Raw genomic sequence first — 16513 nt, forward strand, 5'->3', positions numbered from 1 at the left:
ACGTGTAAATTAAACAAGAAAATTGAGGAAAAAAGCAGTAAAAGAGAAGCCCTCTTAACTGCTGCAAGAATCAGAAATTAGCACCATCTGCTGCTCCTCAAATATCAGCAACACTAGGAATTTAGACAAACGACATTTTCCTGACCTGTTTGTTGTGGACAGTACAGATTGGGAGCTTGCTGGGGTAGATCCTCTTAATTCAGCTTTCAGGACATGTGTTTCCCAAACGAGGCACTGTCAATATTAGCTTTTGTCAGGAGACACGTAACCTGGATGCTCCGTCAAAAAGGATTTGGAGAGAAACCCTTTCTACTTAATCATTTGCTTCTTTTGAAGTAATGAGAACAGAACACAGCACAAAACAGACAAGGCAGCACAATTCTTTCTGTGAAGCAACCTCCTTCTTGTAATCATTTACACTATCGTTAATTTTGCATAATTTGCACCTTAACCTAAAGCACTTTGTATCTTCTTTTTTCCCCCACTTTAACCATTTAAGTAGATCACAAACTCATCTAGATAAAGAAAAGTAGTTAAAGAATATATCTTTCTCCTTCCACTCAGAAAGAACTTGGGAATGTTACCGTGATATTTTTCGAAGAGAGAATATCACTTCACTGCTGATACCCACTATAGGACAAAGATTATTTTATTGATTTCTCATTTATTTGTAATTATCAAAATATTGTAGGTTCGTTTTATTTGTTTGTTTGTTTTGAGAAGCTGTTTATAGTAATTCCAGTTCAAAAAATTAAACCGTTGTTAAGCTTTGTAAGAAGGATATGTCCCTTCTCTCTCCCATTCTATATTCTTAATTACGTGCAGCTTCTTTCTTCTGGAAATTTGTAGGCTGGTGGCAAAAGTGGCTCTAGTACCACACATCCTTAAGCCGTATGAGTGTTTTCTCCATTTATTTTCTGCAGCTTGTTTTTCCATACATTCTGCCAGTGCTCTGAGTCATGACTAGATGCCAAGTGCAATGTGTTACGGCTGGAATGGATGATGGAAGTTTTCTCTCTTCCGTTTCCAGATCACATTATACTCTTCCCCACTCTTTGTTCCTTAGAACCTTTCTCTGGATTTTCCCAGTAGCTGTCTTTGGCAGATCCTGAACAAACTCCACCTGAAAGGCAAAAATACTTGCTTTTAGACAGATACATTCTGATTAACCTCCCAGCTGCAAGGAAAGACACACTTTTATCATGACTGAGATAAAAAGATGGGATGTTGCAGAGCTTGGGGCTGGGGTGGTGAAATTCTTTACTATACATCTTAGCTGATTGCACAGGCAGTACTTGCAGGGACAAGCACCAAAATCCTGAAGAGACAAGTGCTTCAACTGTCAGGAGAGGGAGTTACTGGTGTCCTTCCTGGTTGTAAGAGATGGATTCTAACCCCTGTGATGCCAGCAGGAACTTCTCCTTTGCTTTGGTGGAGAGTCTGAAGAGAGCTCAGGGGAGCAATTGGTAAGAGCTGAACACTTTGCCCATGTGAGTTGCTGTGAAAACCGTAGTACTTCATGAAAGGAAGACTGGACCCTGGTAAAGACAAGTCACGTTGCTGCTTCCTCCCTTTGGGTCCTTTTTAGCACAGACCATGAACCCAAGGCTACAAGGTGAAACAGACCCTGTAACTTACTTTTATTTTAAACTGTGATCGGAGTGTTTATCAGACTGCAGTTGAAGAGAAGTCAAAGCAGGACAAAAACTGTTCAGTTTTTGATGCAAATACAAGATCTGTCTTTCTGTGGTGTTCTTACCTTCCTCGGATACTTGTAAGGTGCAGTCACCTTCTTAACATGTTGCTGAAGGTCATGAGCTAATTCGTCTGGATTGTGTGATACAAAAGCAGGAGCTAAAACAATGAAGGCTTTGACTACCTGTGCCACAAAAATTAAAGGATTCTGTTAACATCCAGATGCGGGAATAAAGAGACACATTTGCTGCTAAAACTGATTAACAAAATTCAGAATGTTCAGTTCTTTAATTTCCCTTTTCATTGGCTGTTTATTACAGAATGCAATGTTAGGAAGAACATACTCTGCAGAACAGGATTTTCTGCCATGCTTCCACTTTTTTCTTCTTACTTTGATACACTAGTAACTTTCAAAAAAGTTATAGAACAGAAAAGACAACAATGAAAACCTCACCATGGGGCTTAAAGAAATGCTTCAAAACTGAAAAATATAAAAGAAAAAAATCATTGCCACCATGTGCTTAAGTGACAAAATGAGAAATAATCCAAATTTTCTTTTTAGACAAAGAGATGCAACAATAAGTCTCAACAGTCAAGCTTTTTTCCACATCAAATGCTGCACAGAGGGAAATAAATCTGAAATTCTATCATCTGTCAAGGTATGGTTTTAAAGTGTTTTTAACCCATTTTACTTTCAAAACTCTGAAACATATTTAATTCCAAGGAAGCTTAGTACACATAGCAATTTGATGATTAGAATAAAGTGCATTTCTTTCTACATTTTTTTTAATTTTTACCTCCCCTCGAATTGGATCAGGACTGCTGACAACAGCTGACTCTACAACTGCAGGGTGTTGTATTAATGCACTTTCGACTTCAAACGGTCCGATACGATACCTAGGAGAAAATGCAGATATGACAGCCGGAGCAAGTTAGCCAGTTAGTCTTTCAGGATTTAATTTTAATGTGCAAACAAGCTAATCTAAAAGCAACTGACTTACCCAGAAGAATTTATTATATCATCATCTCTTCCAACAAACCAGACATATCCTTCTTCATCCATAATCCCTCTGTCCCCAGTAACATAAAAATTTCCACACACAGAGGCAGCTGTTTTCTCTGGATTATCCTGAAAGCAATCAAACATATTCAAAAATGTATTTGGCTGTTAGTGAAATGTAACACATTTACTTTGCAGTGCTGCTAAAAATGATTGAACACATTCTAAGTTGTTCTCAAAATGAGTATGTTAAATACTATTTTATGTCTTTTATTGAAAAAAACAACACAGAACCGCATTAATTAGCAGTTATGTGATGGAAATATGATTCTATGATTCTATGAGAGATGGAAAAGAGCATTCGTGTATATACGAATTCATGTTCTAGAGAAAAAAAGCTGTGCTCTACCAAAATGCCCATCCATCACAGCAAATTTCTAAAAATGTATAACCCACTCTCTTTAGACAAATGATTTATTATTGTAGGGGGTTGCCACAATGACCTCCTGTCAAAGGAAATTTTTTACCCGTAACCTTCAGGATCAAAGCACAAAGTGACCTACAGGAAAAACTTTATTATCTACATTGATCTATTGAGTCTAGAGTACACAGGGAAAACACCTTGACAACAGAAGACACAATGAAAAACTGAAGTAATAGTACTGAACAATGAGAAGTTTTTTATCACATAGCAAGCAATTACTTTGTGCAAGCTGTTGTTTGATGGACACTAAAAATACACAAACATTACGGGTTTTCAGAAGATTAAATATATAGATAGGTTCTTCAGAGCTTATTCAAAATGACAGTTTAGTGGAGAATATCTTTGTATTTGCCTGATTTTAGTGTTTTTCCTAAGTATGTACAACTCAGCACCACCATGCACTGAACACTAGCTTAGATGGACTTTTGATCTGAACTAAAATGCCCATTCTTCTGACGCGCTTTTTAAAGCCTGTTCTGCTTTCAGTGGGTAGGGCATTCCCATTCAAATAACAAAGTTAGATTACATATGCCACTACCACAGAGCCATACGATCACCCACACTTGAAGGCTCTGTGCTGTAGCTTGTCTCTGTGCTGTTGATTTGGGCACATTGTCTATGTGACAAGCAACTATATGAAGGGTTTCTCTGACACCAGAGATAAACACATGCTGGGCTGCGTAACTTTTAAATATTTAAAAGATCAGTTTGCAGATGCCTACGAGAGTGCTGAGAGGGAAGAAGATACTTGTGCTCTTTGGAAAGCCTCCCTGAGCTTCTGACATATTAGAGTAGCCTGTACAGGATTCCTTCATTAATCCTTAACCAAGGATAGGAGTGAAATGGAATGGAAAGGAGTGATGCGCTGAATACGAAGCCCTGTCAGGTGCAGATCTACAACAAGGTACCCCCTGGTTCATGTCGCACCTTGTCGCCAGTCAGTCTGTTCCTGGAATAGCAGAACAATGCACTGATCACACTCAAAGCCCTCAACCAATTTAGTAAGACCTTGTGAAGTGCCTGGATGAAATTCTGCTCCTTGAATAAGTCAACAGAACTTTGCCCTGTGTCTCTCTTCAACTTCTCGGCAGACACAGACAGATCAGTTCAGACTTACCAAGTACTCAGAGAACAGACAGAATGGTCGTGTCGGTTGAACTCGAACACCAATGTTGCCTTCTTCTCCTGCAGGCAGAATAGCCCCATGGTCATCTATAATCTTGCAGAAGGACATACCATTATTGCTTTGATCAGCTCAGTGAAATATCTGTTATAGCACAGTGCAGGACAGAGGAGGGACACAGACAGCATTCTCCTACTCTTGCATCCCCTACAGCTGACCTCAGAGGCAACATCTCAACATACCTGCACGTCATAAGGGGGAACGGCTTTTCCCAAAGAGCCGGGTTTAATTTGCATTCCTTTCATATTGGCACATATTGTCACCTGTGTAACAGATTTTTATTTTTAAATAATTATTACTACAACTGATAATAATTTTGTGGTTTTAATATGAATTTATTTTATTAGGCATGAAATCTCTTCATGACTTTGTCATGACAAGGGCTCCATCAGGACTAAAGAACTCTGCTTCTCAAGCACATCAGAGAGGGCTTGAGAGACATTTCAGGTCAGCCCTGTGGAGTCAGGTTGCTCATGCTCAGTTTGAGCCAGCAGGTTCTTCTGAAAACACTCGAATTTGCAAGACAGCAAATGTGGAATTACTACAGATCTTATTTCAATAACGGGAAAATTAAGGTGGGACCATATCAAGGGTAAAAGGAGAGAATGTCTGAAATCTGAATCTTAAAAGTTTTGTTAATGTTCACTTACAGAGAAGTCTGGGATGTGAACTGATTTCATATTTTTCATTAAAACCTCAGGCCAAACCAGTACTCAGAGCAAATAATATTTTTTTTAAGTTTATTGTTTTAAATAGAGATTATGAAGGAACCTACTATCAAGTTTTTGATCTGAGGTATCTCTGGCATGGTTTTTGTGAGGGGCTGAATTATGCAGTCACTTCCTATAAACATTAAAATACCCAACTAGTTGATTTTGGAACTTTAGAATCATAATTATATATAGGCTCTGTTTGAAAAAGTTCATTTAAATGATTCTCACCTTTTCAATTAATTTATCAAGCACATTGTGTCTCTGGTATCACTACCTTTGAGAGCGCATAGAATTAAGAATTAAGGCAAACATACTGTTTCAGTCTGGCCATAACCTTCATGGATATCCAGCCCTGTCTGGATTTTCCACTTTGCCATCACTTCAGGATTGAGTGGTTCCCCTCCAGATATACAGTGTTTCAGACTTGGGAACTTGTAGCTTGAGAGGAACAACAAATGAAACAGTTAACTTCTAAAAAGAGCAGTGAATGGTCTTAACTGAACAGTCTCCCTCTACTTTCAAAGTAAGTACGCCTAAAACTTCACAAACTGCTTTGGAAATTATAATAATTATCCTGTTTCAGAGTCCTGGATTGGATCCCTAGATTGCTCATGTTACCACCAAGGATAATGTGATTTCTCTCTGTGTCACTGAAATAGTGGGGTTTTTTTTCTGGAAAAAAGAGTCAATAAAGGTGTTTCCTTGGAAAAGATGACAAAAGAAGGAGAAAACAGCATAAGCACATTAGAATTTTGTGGAAAGCTGAGTTACATGCTGACATCCAAGATCAAACTGAGAAATCCAAGACACAGAATTTTCTACAGCAAAAGAAAGGCTCAGGCACAGAGCCCGAGCTCTTTCCTAAACCAGGGATGGCTTTTGTCAGGATGAAAGATCTATTGAGAAGAGTAAGTACCTTACTGAAAATGTGAAAACTTCCAAATCACACTGACTACTTCTCATAAACTGAGTATTTCACAGCGTAACAAACTGGTGGGAACAGCTGCCAAATAACTCTCATCATGTGAAAGCCCTCTAACTGCTCACTTCATTCTCATACGTATGAAAACAACTCCACTGTGTTAAAATTAATTCTCTAATCCAGTGCTGCCTGAAACCTTCACTTAAATTTAACTGTGAACCGTAAGTTCAGAGGAAGTGACAACTTAAAAATTGTTTCCTCTCTGTTGTCTTTTCAAAGACCCATTTCTGAAGCCTGAATAGCTAACAGTGTGACTAGTTGTTCTCCTATTTCAGAGCACAGCTTTCTTTTCTTAGAAAGAAAAAAAGTCAACATCAGAAACTAAACAGCCAGAGCTGTGACAGCACCATATCCCAGCCTCTCCTTGCTACTGCTGCAAGAGACAGATGTGCAGTACCTGCTCAGATCATGTTGGACCAGCATGCGGTAGGCAGTGGGAGCAGTGCAAAAGACAGTGATGGGATATCTTGAGAGAGTCTAGAAAAACAGAAAGCTATTCTGTTGAAAATGTAATCGTGGGTCTGACCTTGTAAAATGTGCAGGTGATTAACACAATTTATGTGTTCAAATGTCTGCAGACCAAAAATCATAAAATAATACATTCAATACAGAGACGGTCACTATGGATTAGTGATATGAATCCTGGCTGTGAAGTGGCTGTACCAGTCAGTCCCACTGCTGTAGAAAATGTAGTACTTTCTGTCCAACAAAAGTCACCCATGTAAAGGACCAACCACTGAGAGTAGCAGTTCCAATGAAGACAGTTTTCTGCTTCCCAAGGCAACTGTGTCCCAGGCTCAAGACTAAGTGACAGTAGTGAGCTACGCTAAGGCCTTTCTAATTTTATTCTTGGGAAAGTCTGGGTCTCCTCTCCACACAAGAGGTGAATGTTGAGGAAATAGGCCAGCTGACTGGTTTTATGAAATGGCAGAGGAGAAACAGGTGTTCCAGCAGCTCACTGAAAATTCAGGGTAACAGGGCCCTGATTCAGGCTTACGTCATGCTCTGATGACGGGCCCATGCTCACCCTGAGCCCAAGTAGCTGGAAGTCCATACCTGAAGTGAGCTTTACACTAAATATTGGAAAAGGCAGCAGTGATCCCCATTTTTTCACCACATCTCTGCACTGTAACCACGTGACCTAGTCTAATCAGAAGGAAAAACACTTGTTCCTCCAGTTTGCTGGGCACCAAAGGGAGGGATGATTGCTTGGGATGTGGGAAGTACCATCCCTGCTGCTATGGAGCAGTGGGTACCCAGGCACCAGAGCCGAGCTTGTTTGCTTCACTTGTGCAAAACAGAACTAAAACTCACAGTATAAAATGTTATGCTTACCTCTGCAACAATTGCTGGTTTAAACTGCGGCATATTGTGTACAAAGACACATGATCCACAGATCCATGGTGCAAAAACGCTGCTCCAAGCTGATTTCACCCAGCCAGTATCTGAGGTATTCCACATTACATCTGAAGGAGTTAAGTTCATCCAGTGCCTGATGACAAAGTAAAGAAGAAAAAAATGCTTCACAGAGTATGAGACTCAAGCCACAGCATAACTAAAGGAAAGGGCAGGAAGCTTCCATTAAAAGACGCAGTGTCAGCAAGTGGGGCTCTTCAGAAAGTTTGTAAGACTTGAAGAAGCTTAAACATTCTCTTATTTCCCCATACTCCCTCCTGTTTAACATTTCCAGAGCTTGTTTTTCTCCTAAACAGTGCAAAACACCCTTGGCTTGAGTTGAAGAACCTGGATCTAGATCAAAAAAAGAATCATTTGGAATAAGCTTTCCCCACCTTGTGGATTAAAAACATCAGCTAAATCACAGATTATATCTCTACAAAACTAATCAAATTACTTCTATGGGCTCTACACCACCAGCTTCCAAACTCAGAATGCCTTCAGAAATGTATCCTTTGACTTGAATGAAATTTGTTATTCCTTAGGAAGCATAAATTAAACATGTTCAATGAAAGCAAGTCAGTATCAAGTCAGAGATTCAAACTGAACTGTAACGTCTAAGGTATCATGCTATGGTCGGAGGTTGCTTTGGTTCTCACGGAAGGTTTACGTAACGCTAAAGCACGTGACTTCACCTGGTTTTGCTATAAGGACACTATCCTTATTGCTACTCTCAGTCCCTCCTCTTGGCAACAGAACACTCTATTTGATGATCTCAACCGAGCCTTCAAGAAGCTTTTAGTAATGAGAGTGATACCAAGAAAACGGGAGGGTGAGGAAGCAGCAAGATCCTACATTCACAAAATGGCTACACTTACTGGAGTTTTTATTTTCAATTTAATTGTGATCATGTCACTTCATCAGGACACCTGGAAGAACTGCAAGGTATACCTGCCACTGGTTGCAAATCCGATGCCATAACTGCTGTGGGACTGCAGCACCATTTTTGGAGAGCCTGTACTTCCACTAGTAAAATAGATCAGCATTGGGTCTTGACTCCTTGTCTTGACACATTGATGGTCAGCAGATGTCACCCTTCAGAAGAAATAGTATATCACAGAATCACAGAATATTAGGGGTTGGAAGGGACCTCAAAAGATCATCTACTCTCCAAAGAAGGAGACTCCACAACCTCCCTGGGCAGCCTGTTCCAGTGCTCTGTTACCCTCACAGTGAAAAAGTTTTTTCTAATATTTTTGTGGAACCTCCTATGTTCTAGCTTGAACCCGTTGCCCCTTGTCCTGTCATTGGATGCCGCTGAAAAGAGCCTGGCTCCAGTTACTACAGTTTTTCACAAAGGAAACAGTATTTTTTAAGGTTTAGAAAATAAACAGGAAAATGGCCTCAAACTGCATGATCTCACTAAGTAAATAGTTCCATCAGATACTACAGGTAAGAGTTAGAGAGAACATTTTGCTAGTTACAATTGCTTTTGATATGTGAGCATTCGCAGTGTATTCCAGTGATACCGTCTACAGCTATTTTGCAAAGCACTCAAGGTGCTGGTTAAGGAACAGCAGGTAGGTGCAAACCCACCTTGTACCTCAACACTTCCTGTCTTTCCATCTGAAGTCAATGGCAGCTGTACTCAGGCTATTAGGCCAGGTAAGGTGATGTCAGACACGTATTGTACTGTTTAGGTACAAGAGACTGATAAACGATTCAGATCATCTGGGCTACCAAGGTAGTCAAGGAAAAATTAACTGAGGCCAAGTTAGCTGAGTACCGAGAGCTGGCAACGGGTATCTTCTCACTGAATTCAAAAGGGATTAGGCAGGGCTTTAGAAGACAAAACAACTGCAAGATCAGTACTCTGCACGCTTGTCTTGTGATCACAGTAGAAGTAGAGAGCTTTTAAAAGCTGGCAGGATGTTGAGTAAAGACAGCATAAAAGAGCTGCTCCCAAAAAGTGTATTGGAAGGATTTGTACTTAATGCAGTGATTACAGTAAGTTGGCAGAGGGATGCAAAAATTTACTCATTTGTGTTTCAGAAAGTAATCCCAAAACTCAGCAGCTTCACCTGACTGACAGAGCTTCCTTCACAGGGATGATGGTAAAACGGCTGGATACTCACGCAAGGAGTTCTCTGAAGTTCAGCCACCCATCTCTGCTCCCTTTGGCTACAATTAGTTTGCTTTTCAGAAACTGGCAGTCAGGCACGATAGATTCCACTGCAGGTGCCAATGTATCATTAGTAATGATGCACTTGGCCTTTGAAGCCTGGAGTCGATATAAGAGGTCTTTGGCTGTTAATTGGGATGTCCCTGGAATAAAGACAATTCCTGAAAAAAAACCCAACAAACAATTTAGAAAACTGACCACTGCTCTTTATTGTGTTCACAGGACGCAATCCTAGCCACAGAAAAGCTGAGCTACTTGCCAAAAATTTATTATTTGAGAAACAAGAATTAAGTATAACTCATGCTCAAAGACACAGCTTGGGTGAGTTTGTAGCCTAGGAAATATCTGAGATCATCAGGCTCTGAAAGACCTCCAGACCATGCAACACTGACATTTAATGTGGATGACACAAAACTCAAGGTATCTAGATTATTGCTCCCTTAATTAAGTACATAAGGCCAGCAATTTGGATTATACTAACATCTGGAGTAAAGCCATTATTCATTCCAATAAGAAATTAACACCTCTGATATGCAATAAACAGACTGAAGTCAAGTAGCTTACATATATTGCTCAGTCAACAAACCTCTCAAGCTTGGATTCATTTGATAACGTGAACAAATATAACTTTGGATATTGTAGACTTGACCTACGGACTAATTTCAGTCGTCTTGCACCTTCAGAGATGTCTCTCAATTTTTACTATTGAGAAACTGAGGCACTGAGATACTGAATGATAATCCTACATCATAGTCCATAAAATCTTGGATACGACAGAATTGGATTCCCTGAGTCTTAACATCATTTACAACCTGCAAGAATCACAGTTTAGAAATGGGACAAAAATAATTGATCACGTCCCTGTTGATGCTGAATTTGTCCATCATGGATGCTTAGCAGTCTACAAATACAATGAGTTCAAGTTTTCTTAAGAACCTGCAAAACTGTAACAGCAGAGCAAAGAAGTATTGTACTGAATTATTTACCAGTCTAGGAATACAACTTACTGCACTAAAACTGTCCACACTGATAATGTATCTAGTCAAATCTGGCCTTAGATAGCAACCATTCAACCTTCAGCAGCTTCAACTAAGGACACTGCTTATCTGGCCCACATCTCTTTCAGCAGCTTGTACAGTGTCGCTTTGGTTCCCGTGTCGGTGCTGCCAATTTTCCTTCCATGCAAAAACGGAATTGTACAGGGTACAGCAGCACACTCCTGTTTACTTTTTTTCAAACTGATTTAGCATACTTTTCATATCTTCTATTTACTTTCTTTCTGCATTCAAGAGTAAGGTCACTCACCTGTTCGCATACAGGCTACATTCAGTAGCCACCATTCAGGAACACGAGGCAGAACGGCTATAACTCTGTCTCCTCTCTGCAAACCACATGCCTCAGAAAGTATATTAGCTGTTTTCCTAGACAGAAATCCCAGTTCCTCAAAGCTCCACTTCACCTCCTTTCCCTCATCATTTACCCACCAAAAAGCTGGATTTGCTGGTTGTCTTCCATCCTAGAATGTAACAGAAGGTATTAAAATAAGATGACAAACCTTTAAAGGTTTTGTTTCAATCCAGAAGAACTCCAGACTAACCAAATCATTCCTGGCAACCTGTTTCTTAAGGTGATACCTGTATTTCTGACAAAGAGAATAAAACAGTACACTCTACTCTGCAGCTAAGACTATCCAGTATCCATGAGGAAAACTATTTGTATCATCTAAGATTTGTTCCCATGTCTATGAAGTAAAAGAAAAATACTACCTTTTCCAGTCGTGACCACTCATCTAAGACATCACTTGCGAAGTTGAAATATTCTGGAAGTTCCTTTTTACACTGGTTTATAGAATCATAATGTGAAATAATCTGAGATGTGAGAAGCCTGTTGCATCCATGGAATAATCTGCAAGGTGATCTGAGAATCTGCAGACACTGAGGAATCCATGGTTTAATAAATGTTCTCATGATGAATTATGTTTTAACAGAAAGTGGAGATAAAAAAATAAAAACAAAAATCAGACGCACATCTACAGGAATCAGTCACCTGAAATGAAAGAAAACACATTTTAAAATAGCTAAGTTTGCATTAATTAATCCGACATCACAAACTGTCTAGTTTGTCCAACATCTAAACTAGATAGTGTGTGATGCTGGAAAAATTAATGCAAATCAGCTTGAATAAATAAGTTGTTTGCACATCTCCTCATTTTTCCTGCTTATTTTATACGATTCTTAAAATAAGTGTTCCTCTTTTTCTGGCAAAGAGATTCTTCACTGGTTTTTCATTATAATCTTTGTTCTCTACTTTGTCAGCTGATGAATGAATCTCATCTCTCATCTCTAAACTTTCACTTGCCAGTCCTTTTCTAATATCTGTCTCTTGATTCCTGGAAATTTTTATGTTGTTTGCTTACAGAAATAAAATGCCACTAGTTAGAAAGCATTTAGAGGACACTTTGTTTATGGCCTTGATTTAAAATTGCCTCTGTAATTACGTCATGTCTTAAATATACACTAGATGATGATTTGCACTGAAGTTACACACCAATAAAACGTATGAATCTCTCATTTATTTCCTTGTGAGTTCTGTTTTCACTAGCGGCATGGAATAAACACAAACACTAGGCAAGCAAAGGTGAAATGCTAAAGACTTCCATTTGCTTTGTACTTGAGTTGAGGTGTACAGTTTTGAAAGAGATACACACTGTAAAACCAACTTGCAAAGAAAATTCCAGCGCTTCCAGTAGTCTTCGCTAGAGAACATACGGGTACACATGGAAGAGACAGAAAGGAAAATATTGCAGTTATTTAAAGTCCAGCCTTGGAAGATGAGAAAACTAGGTCTTTACTCATAGATGCAGAGTTTTGGGATAAACTTGTTTTGAGTGTAATCAAATACTCAAGAAACTCACCACCCTACATCTAAGGGAATCTTTCCCTCAACTCAAGGGAGCCAGCTTTGTTTTTAAACCTTTCTGTGGCATGACCTTCTCCTTATTTTATAGTCAACAGCACATACCTATCTCACAGGGATACCATGCAGTTACTTTCACCTTTGCATTACGTATTGCAAGCGCAGGTGTAGTAACAGCTTAAAGCGTTCTCAATGCCAACAAATAGTAAGTGACGTCACTAAAATCCCTGTATCTGATGCAAAACAGAGATGCAAACAGAAGGTGCTAACACACGAGGCATGTGTCGATGGCTTTCGACCACACAACAATTTCTAGGGTGTGCATGGCAACAAAGCAGAAGACCCAAGAGTTGTATTTATCCTGTATCCAACCTTTCCGGCTGAGTGGCCTGTGACTTCTGCAGAAGGCAGAGATTTATAGCTCTCAAATTGTAAAGTACAAAATGAAAAAAACAGAACTAGTTAGCACTGATGAAGGAAATGTGCAGAAATGTGACCTAATCTGCTGTATGCCTAAAAGAAAACAGTGCGTTCTCTCCGTTTCAATTTTCTCTTCACTTCCACTGAATTTCACTCCTTTTCTCATTGCAAATGTGTCCTGGCAGGACTGACTTCTGCATGATACTCCTCTTACTGCAGTTTCTAACACAGAGGTTGGAAGCGCTTCCCAAAATGGTGCCTGTTTCCTGGCAGGAGGTTTTCAGGAGGGGGTTTTGTTGATTGCTATTTGTTTCAGTGGCAGACAGGAGAAAACCAGCTCTCAGTCAATGGTTTTGTCATCTTACCTGTGCTCTGGGAGTCTTAGGCTGTGTCCTGAACTTATAACATGGCCTGTTCAGGTCAAACAGGCCTTGTTAGTTTTCCCCTGGACTTCTGAGAGGATGTTACTTGAAAGACATCTTTGGAAAAGGGCCTGTTATGAAGAGAAAAAGGCCACAAAGTCAAACAGGAGACTCTTATCTTTCTGCTTTGTTTTTTTTTTCTTTAGTACCCGACTGCAGCATCTGTGTTTATGTGTGACCTTATCTTGCAAGTGGCCTGAATACACAACTCCCTCTGATTTCAATAGGCACCCTGTGCTAACAGAACATATCAAGGTGCATGAGACCCAAAGCCTTTGAGATTGATAGGAAAGAGTTCACTCAAAACCTGGTCCCACCCACATCAGACATGAAAACAACCTAAATTGAAGGAATGTGCCACCCAAGTTCCTTCAACTCCAAAAAAGTGGATGCTACTGCATCAACCACCTTTTAGCAGTATCCTCCTGATGCCAGATTTTTCATCCTTTAATCTAAGTGCATGAAGGAGTGAGGCAGCATTTAACCACTCCTCAAGAGGAAGGAAAGAGTCATTGGAGGCAGTATCTTCCACTGTCAGTTTGGTTCCACTAATCTGCTGTCCTCAGGTCAGCTCTGCCCTTTATCTGTGCCAAAGAAACAATGATCAGAACATTTGGACTCCTCCAGAGAGGCTACAGAGTGTACAGGTCACAAATTTCAGCACATTTTAAGAGTCAACGACGTTTCTGCTAAAAATTACAGACTGGCAGATATTTACAGAAATAACCATTTCTTGTTAAATGATGCCTTCTTAATCTTTTTGAAGGTATTTCATAAAATACTCTGAAAAGACTAGCTTGGGAGGCTTCATAGTTCATAGATACAGCTGATAGTTATCCTAAGGATGAAACAGTACATTCAGTCCCTTTAGTTTACAGATATCAGCTGCATGAAATCATGCTACCACTGAAAACCAATGGCAAAATCTTCTGGTTTAACCCACAATGTAGGATCTTATCTGAGCTACGACCTGGCACTTAAGCAGAGATGGGAGCCTCACAGACACGGCACTAAAGAAACAGACATTCAAATTACATATGCAAAGCAATGACTTCCGCATGCTCTAAATCAGAGCCATAATAAGTAGCTCCATAAGCGCAACAGACAACCAAATGCTAAGCAGAGGAGGAGCCCTCAAACACTGTCCCAGGTACCTCACTCCCTGCTTTGTCTGCAGCTCTGCACTGGGTAACAGTGACAAGAGCAGGATGTCTAATTAAAGAAGTACACTGTGAATCGACTGCTGCTTCGGCAGACAAGTGTTTCCTCCTGTGCTCTCTCACCCGCTCCTCAGGGTTCTGATTATTTACAAAAACAGTAAACCCATCTTACCCACAGATACTTTTTTTCAAAACAGTGCTAAAGATGGGGAAGTAATTAACTATATTAATCTTCCTGTGCAAAGGTGTAGTTGGCTCCACTGGTGGTAGAGCCTGTTATCAACCTTATCAGCCTCTTAGTTTGGCTGATACAACGGCAGCAATTTGAGCAGCAAATCCTGCTGCTTAGTGCTTCTTTGCTTCTCGCTTTCCCAGCAGCTGGATGAAGGCAGGACAAGATGAAGACACATTGGTTTTTCCTTCTGTCATTGTTTCTCACAGGCTTCCCAGCAGCAGACAGCATAAGCCCAAATGAAACAAGGTCAAAGAAAGCCAAACTTCCCAAAATAAAGAAGGAAAACAATGTACTCTTGTTGAAAAAGAGCAACTTTGACAGAGCATTGAAGGAAACCAAGTACCTTCTGGTGGAGTTCTGTGAGTATCAGTTTCCACTGTCTCTTACCCTGATGGCTCTGCAGGGCAGGACTGGTGTCGGGGCACTCAGGTATGCGCTTGTTTTACTGTTGCTTTGTCCTCCAGCAGTCCTTGTTTGCTTTGTTTTTCTCCATGTATCTACTTCTGACTATAACTATGGTAGTTTATTCTTTTTTGGGGTGGTTAAATACCAGTCTGCTACATATGACATATACTTGGAGTAAGATGGGTCCTCATACACAGAGCTGAGTTGGCATTCTCTGCTTCCATTGCCTCATTTTGGAAGCAGTGATGGATGAAACTCTAAGTATTAAAGAGAAAAAACAACACACATACCCAAAGAAAACCAGAGAGTACTTTTCTCCCTCTTCTTCATCAACGCTTTGTATGAGGTTTTTGCGGGACAGCATCTCTCCTCTGTGAGTGTTTGGGCTTCAGGGAATGTCTTTTTTTACATCATTTTTGTGTCTGTAAGTGCATTAGATTGGACTCTCCCTAAAATTAGCACTTGATTTAGGAAGAGGCCAGTTTGTGTTTTTCTATTAAACTCATGTTTGCCCCTTATGGGGAGGAAACTAGTGAGGGCTTTTGAGTAACCAACTTTATTAGAAGGTCTGACCATCCAAGACTTACAGAAAGTAAATCACAAAAGTAAAAGCCACAGAGTATATTCTCGTGATGTTACCTATCTCAAAGTTCAGACACTGCATAATTTCCTACTCCACAAACGTGGAGCTGTATTTCCTAGCAGTTTGCTCATAGCAGAAACTCTTCAATCCGCGTAAAAGAGCAAAATCCTTGTCTCTGCTGCCTGGGCTCGACCTTGCTTCACCGTGCCACACTCACTGAGCTCAGCGCACACATCCACTTAGCCTGAAGTTAAACAAACACCTTGCAAAGTAGAACTCCTCTGGAGGCAGGCATTAGAGACAGGCACAAGCTGAAGCCCCCAATTCATTCCCTATTTGGAAGGGATATTTGAAATTAAGGCAATATCCTAACCGCAGAAGTAGATGCAATTTTTCTTTTTTCCTTGCTACCAAACCTGGATGATGATGATGATGATGATGATGATAATGATAATTACTAGTAGTAGCAGTACAGGTCAATCTGAAGTGAAAACATTTATATTTTTCCAACAACACAACCTAAAACACACTTACAGATTAATGGCACTAAAGTATGTTTTTAATTAAAATATTTTAATCTATTTTCATCTAAAATATTTTAAAATAATTTTTTAATTATTAGCCAATTGCCAAATTCAGTCTGTAGTTGTGAGCTGCTTTGATCTCTCTGAAGATGTATTATTTTGGTGTGTTGCGGGTTAGGGCTGGGCTGGCCCCTAAATGCAGACAGGCACTCTC

General features: G+C 39.9%; 1 protein-coding gene across 1 annotated transcript; it reads right to left on the reverse strand.

Annotated features, from left to right (window-relative positions):
* Window positions 1-1036: 1036 nt before the first annotated feature.
* On the reverse strand, window positions 1037-11601 carry LOC104277125 (acyl-coenzyme A synthetase ACSM4, mitochondrial-like). The gene is made up of 13 exons (XM_009873675.1): window positions 11401-11601; window positions 10940-11150; window positions 9588-9795; window positions 8404-8547; window positions 7393-7549; window positions 6455-6534; window positions 5390-5513; window positions 4545-4625; window positions 4297-4398; window positions 2697-2824; window positions 2493-2592; window positions 1760-1879; window positions 1037-1123 (listed from the first exon to the last, which is right to left on the reverse strand). The coding sequence occupies exons 1-13, from the start codon at window positions 11599-11601 to the stop codon at window positions 1037-1039; spliced, it is 1743 nt and encodes a 580-aa protein (XP_009871977.1).
* Window positions 11602-16513: the final 4912 nt, after the last annotated feature.

This window comes from Apaloderma vittatum, unplaced genomic scaffold (genome assembly GCF_000703405.1).
Source record: "Apaloderma vittatum isolate BGI_N311 unplaced genomic scaffold, ASM70340v1 scaffold41097, whole genome shotgun sequence".
NCBI classification, from domain to species: Eukaryota; Metazoa; Chordata; class Aves; order Trogoniformes; family Trogonidae; genus Apaloderma; species Apaloderma vittatum.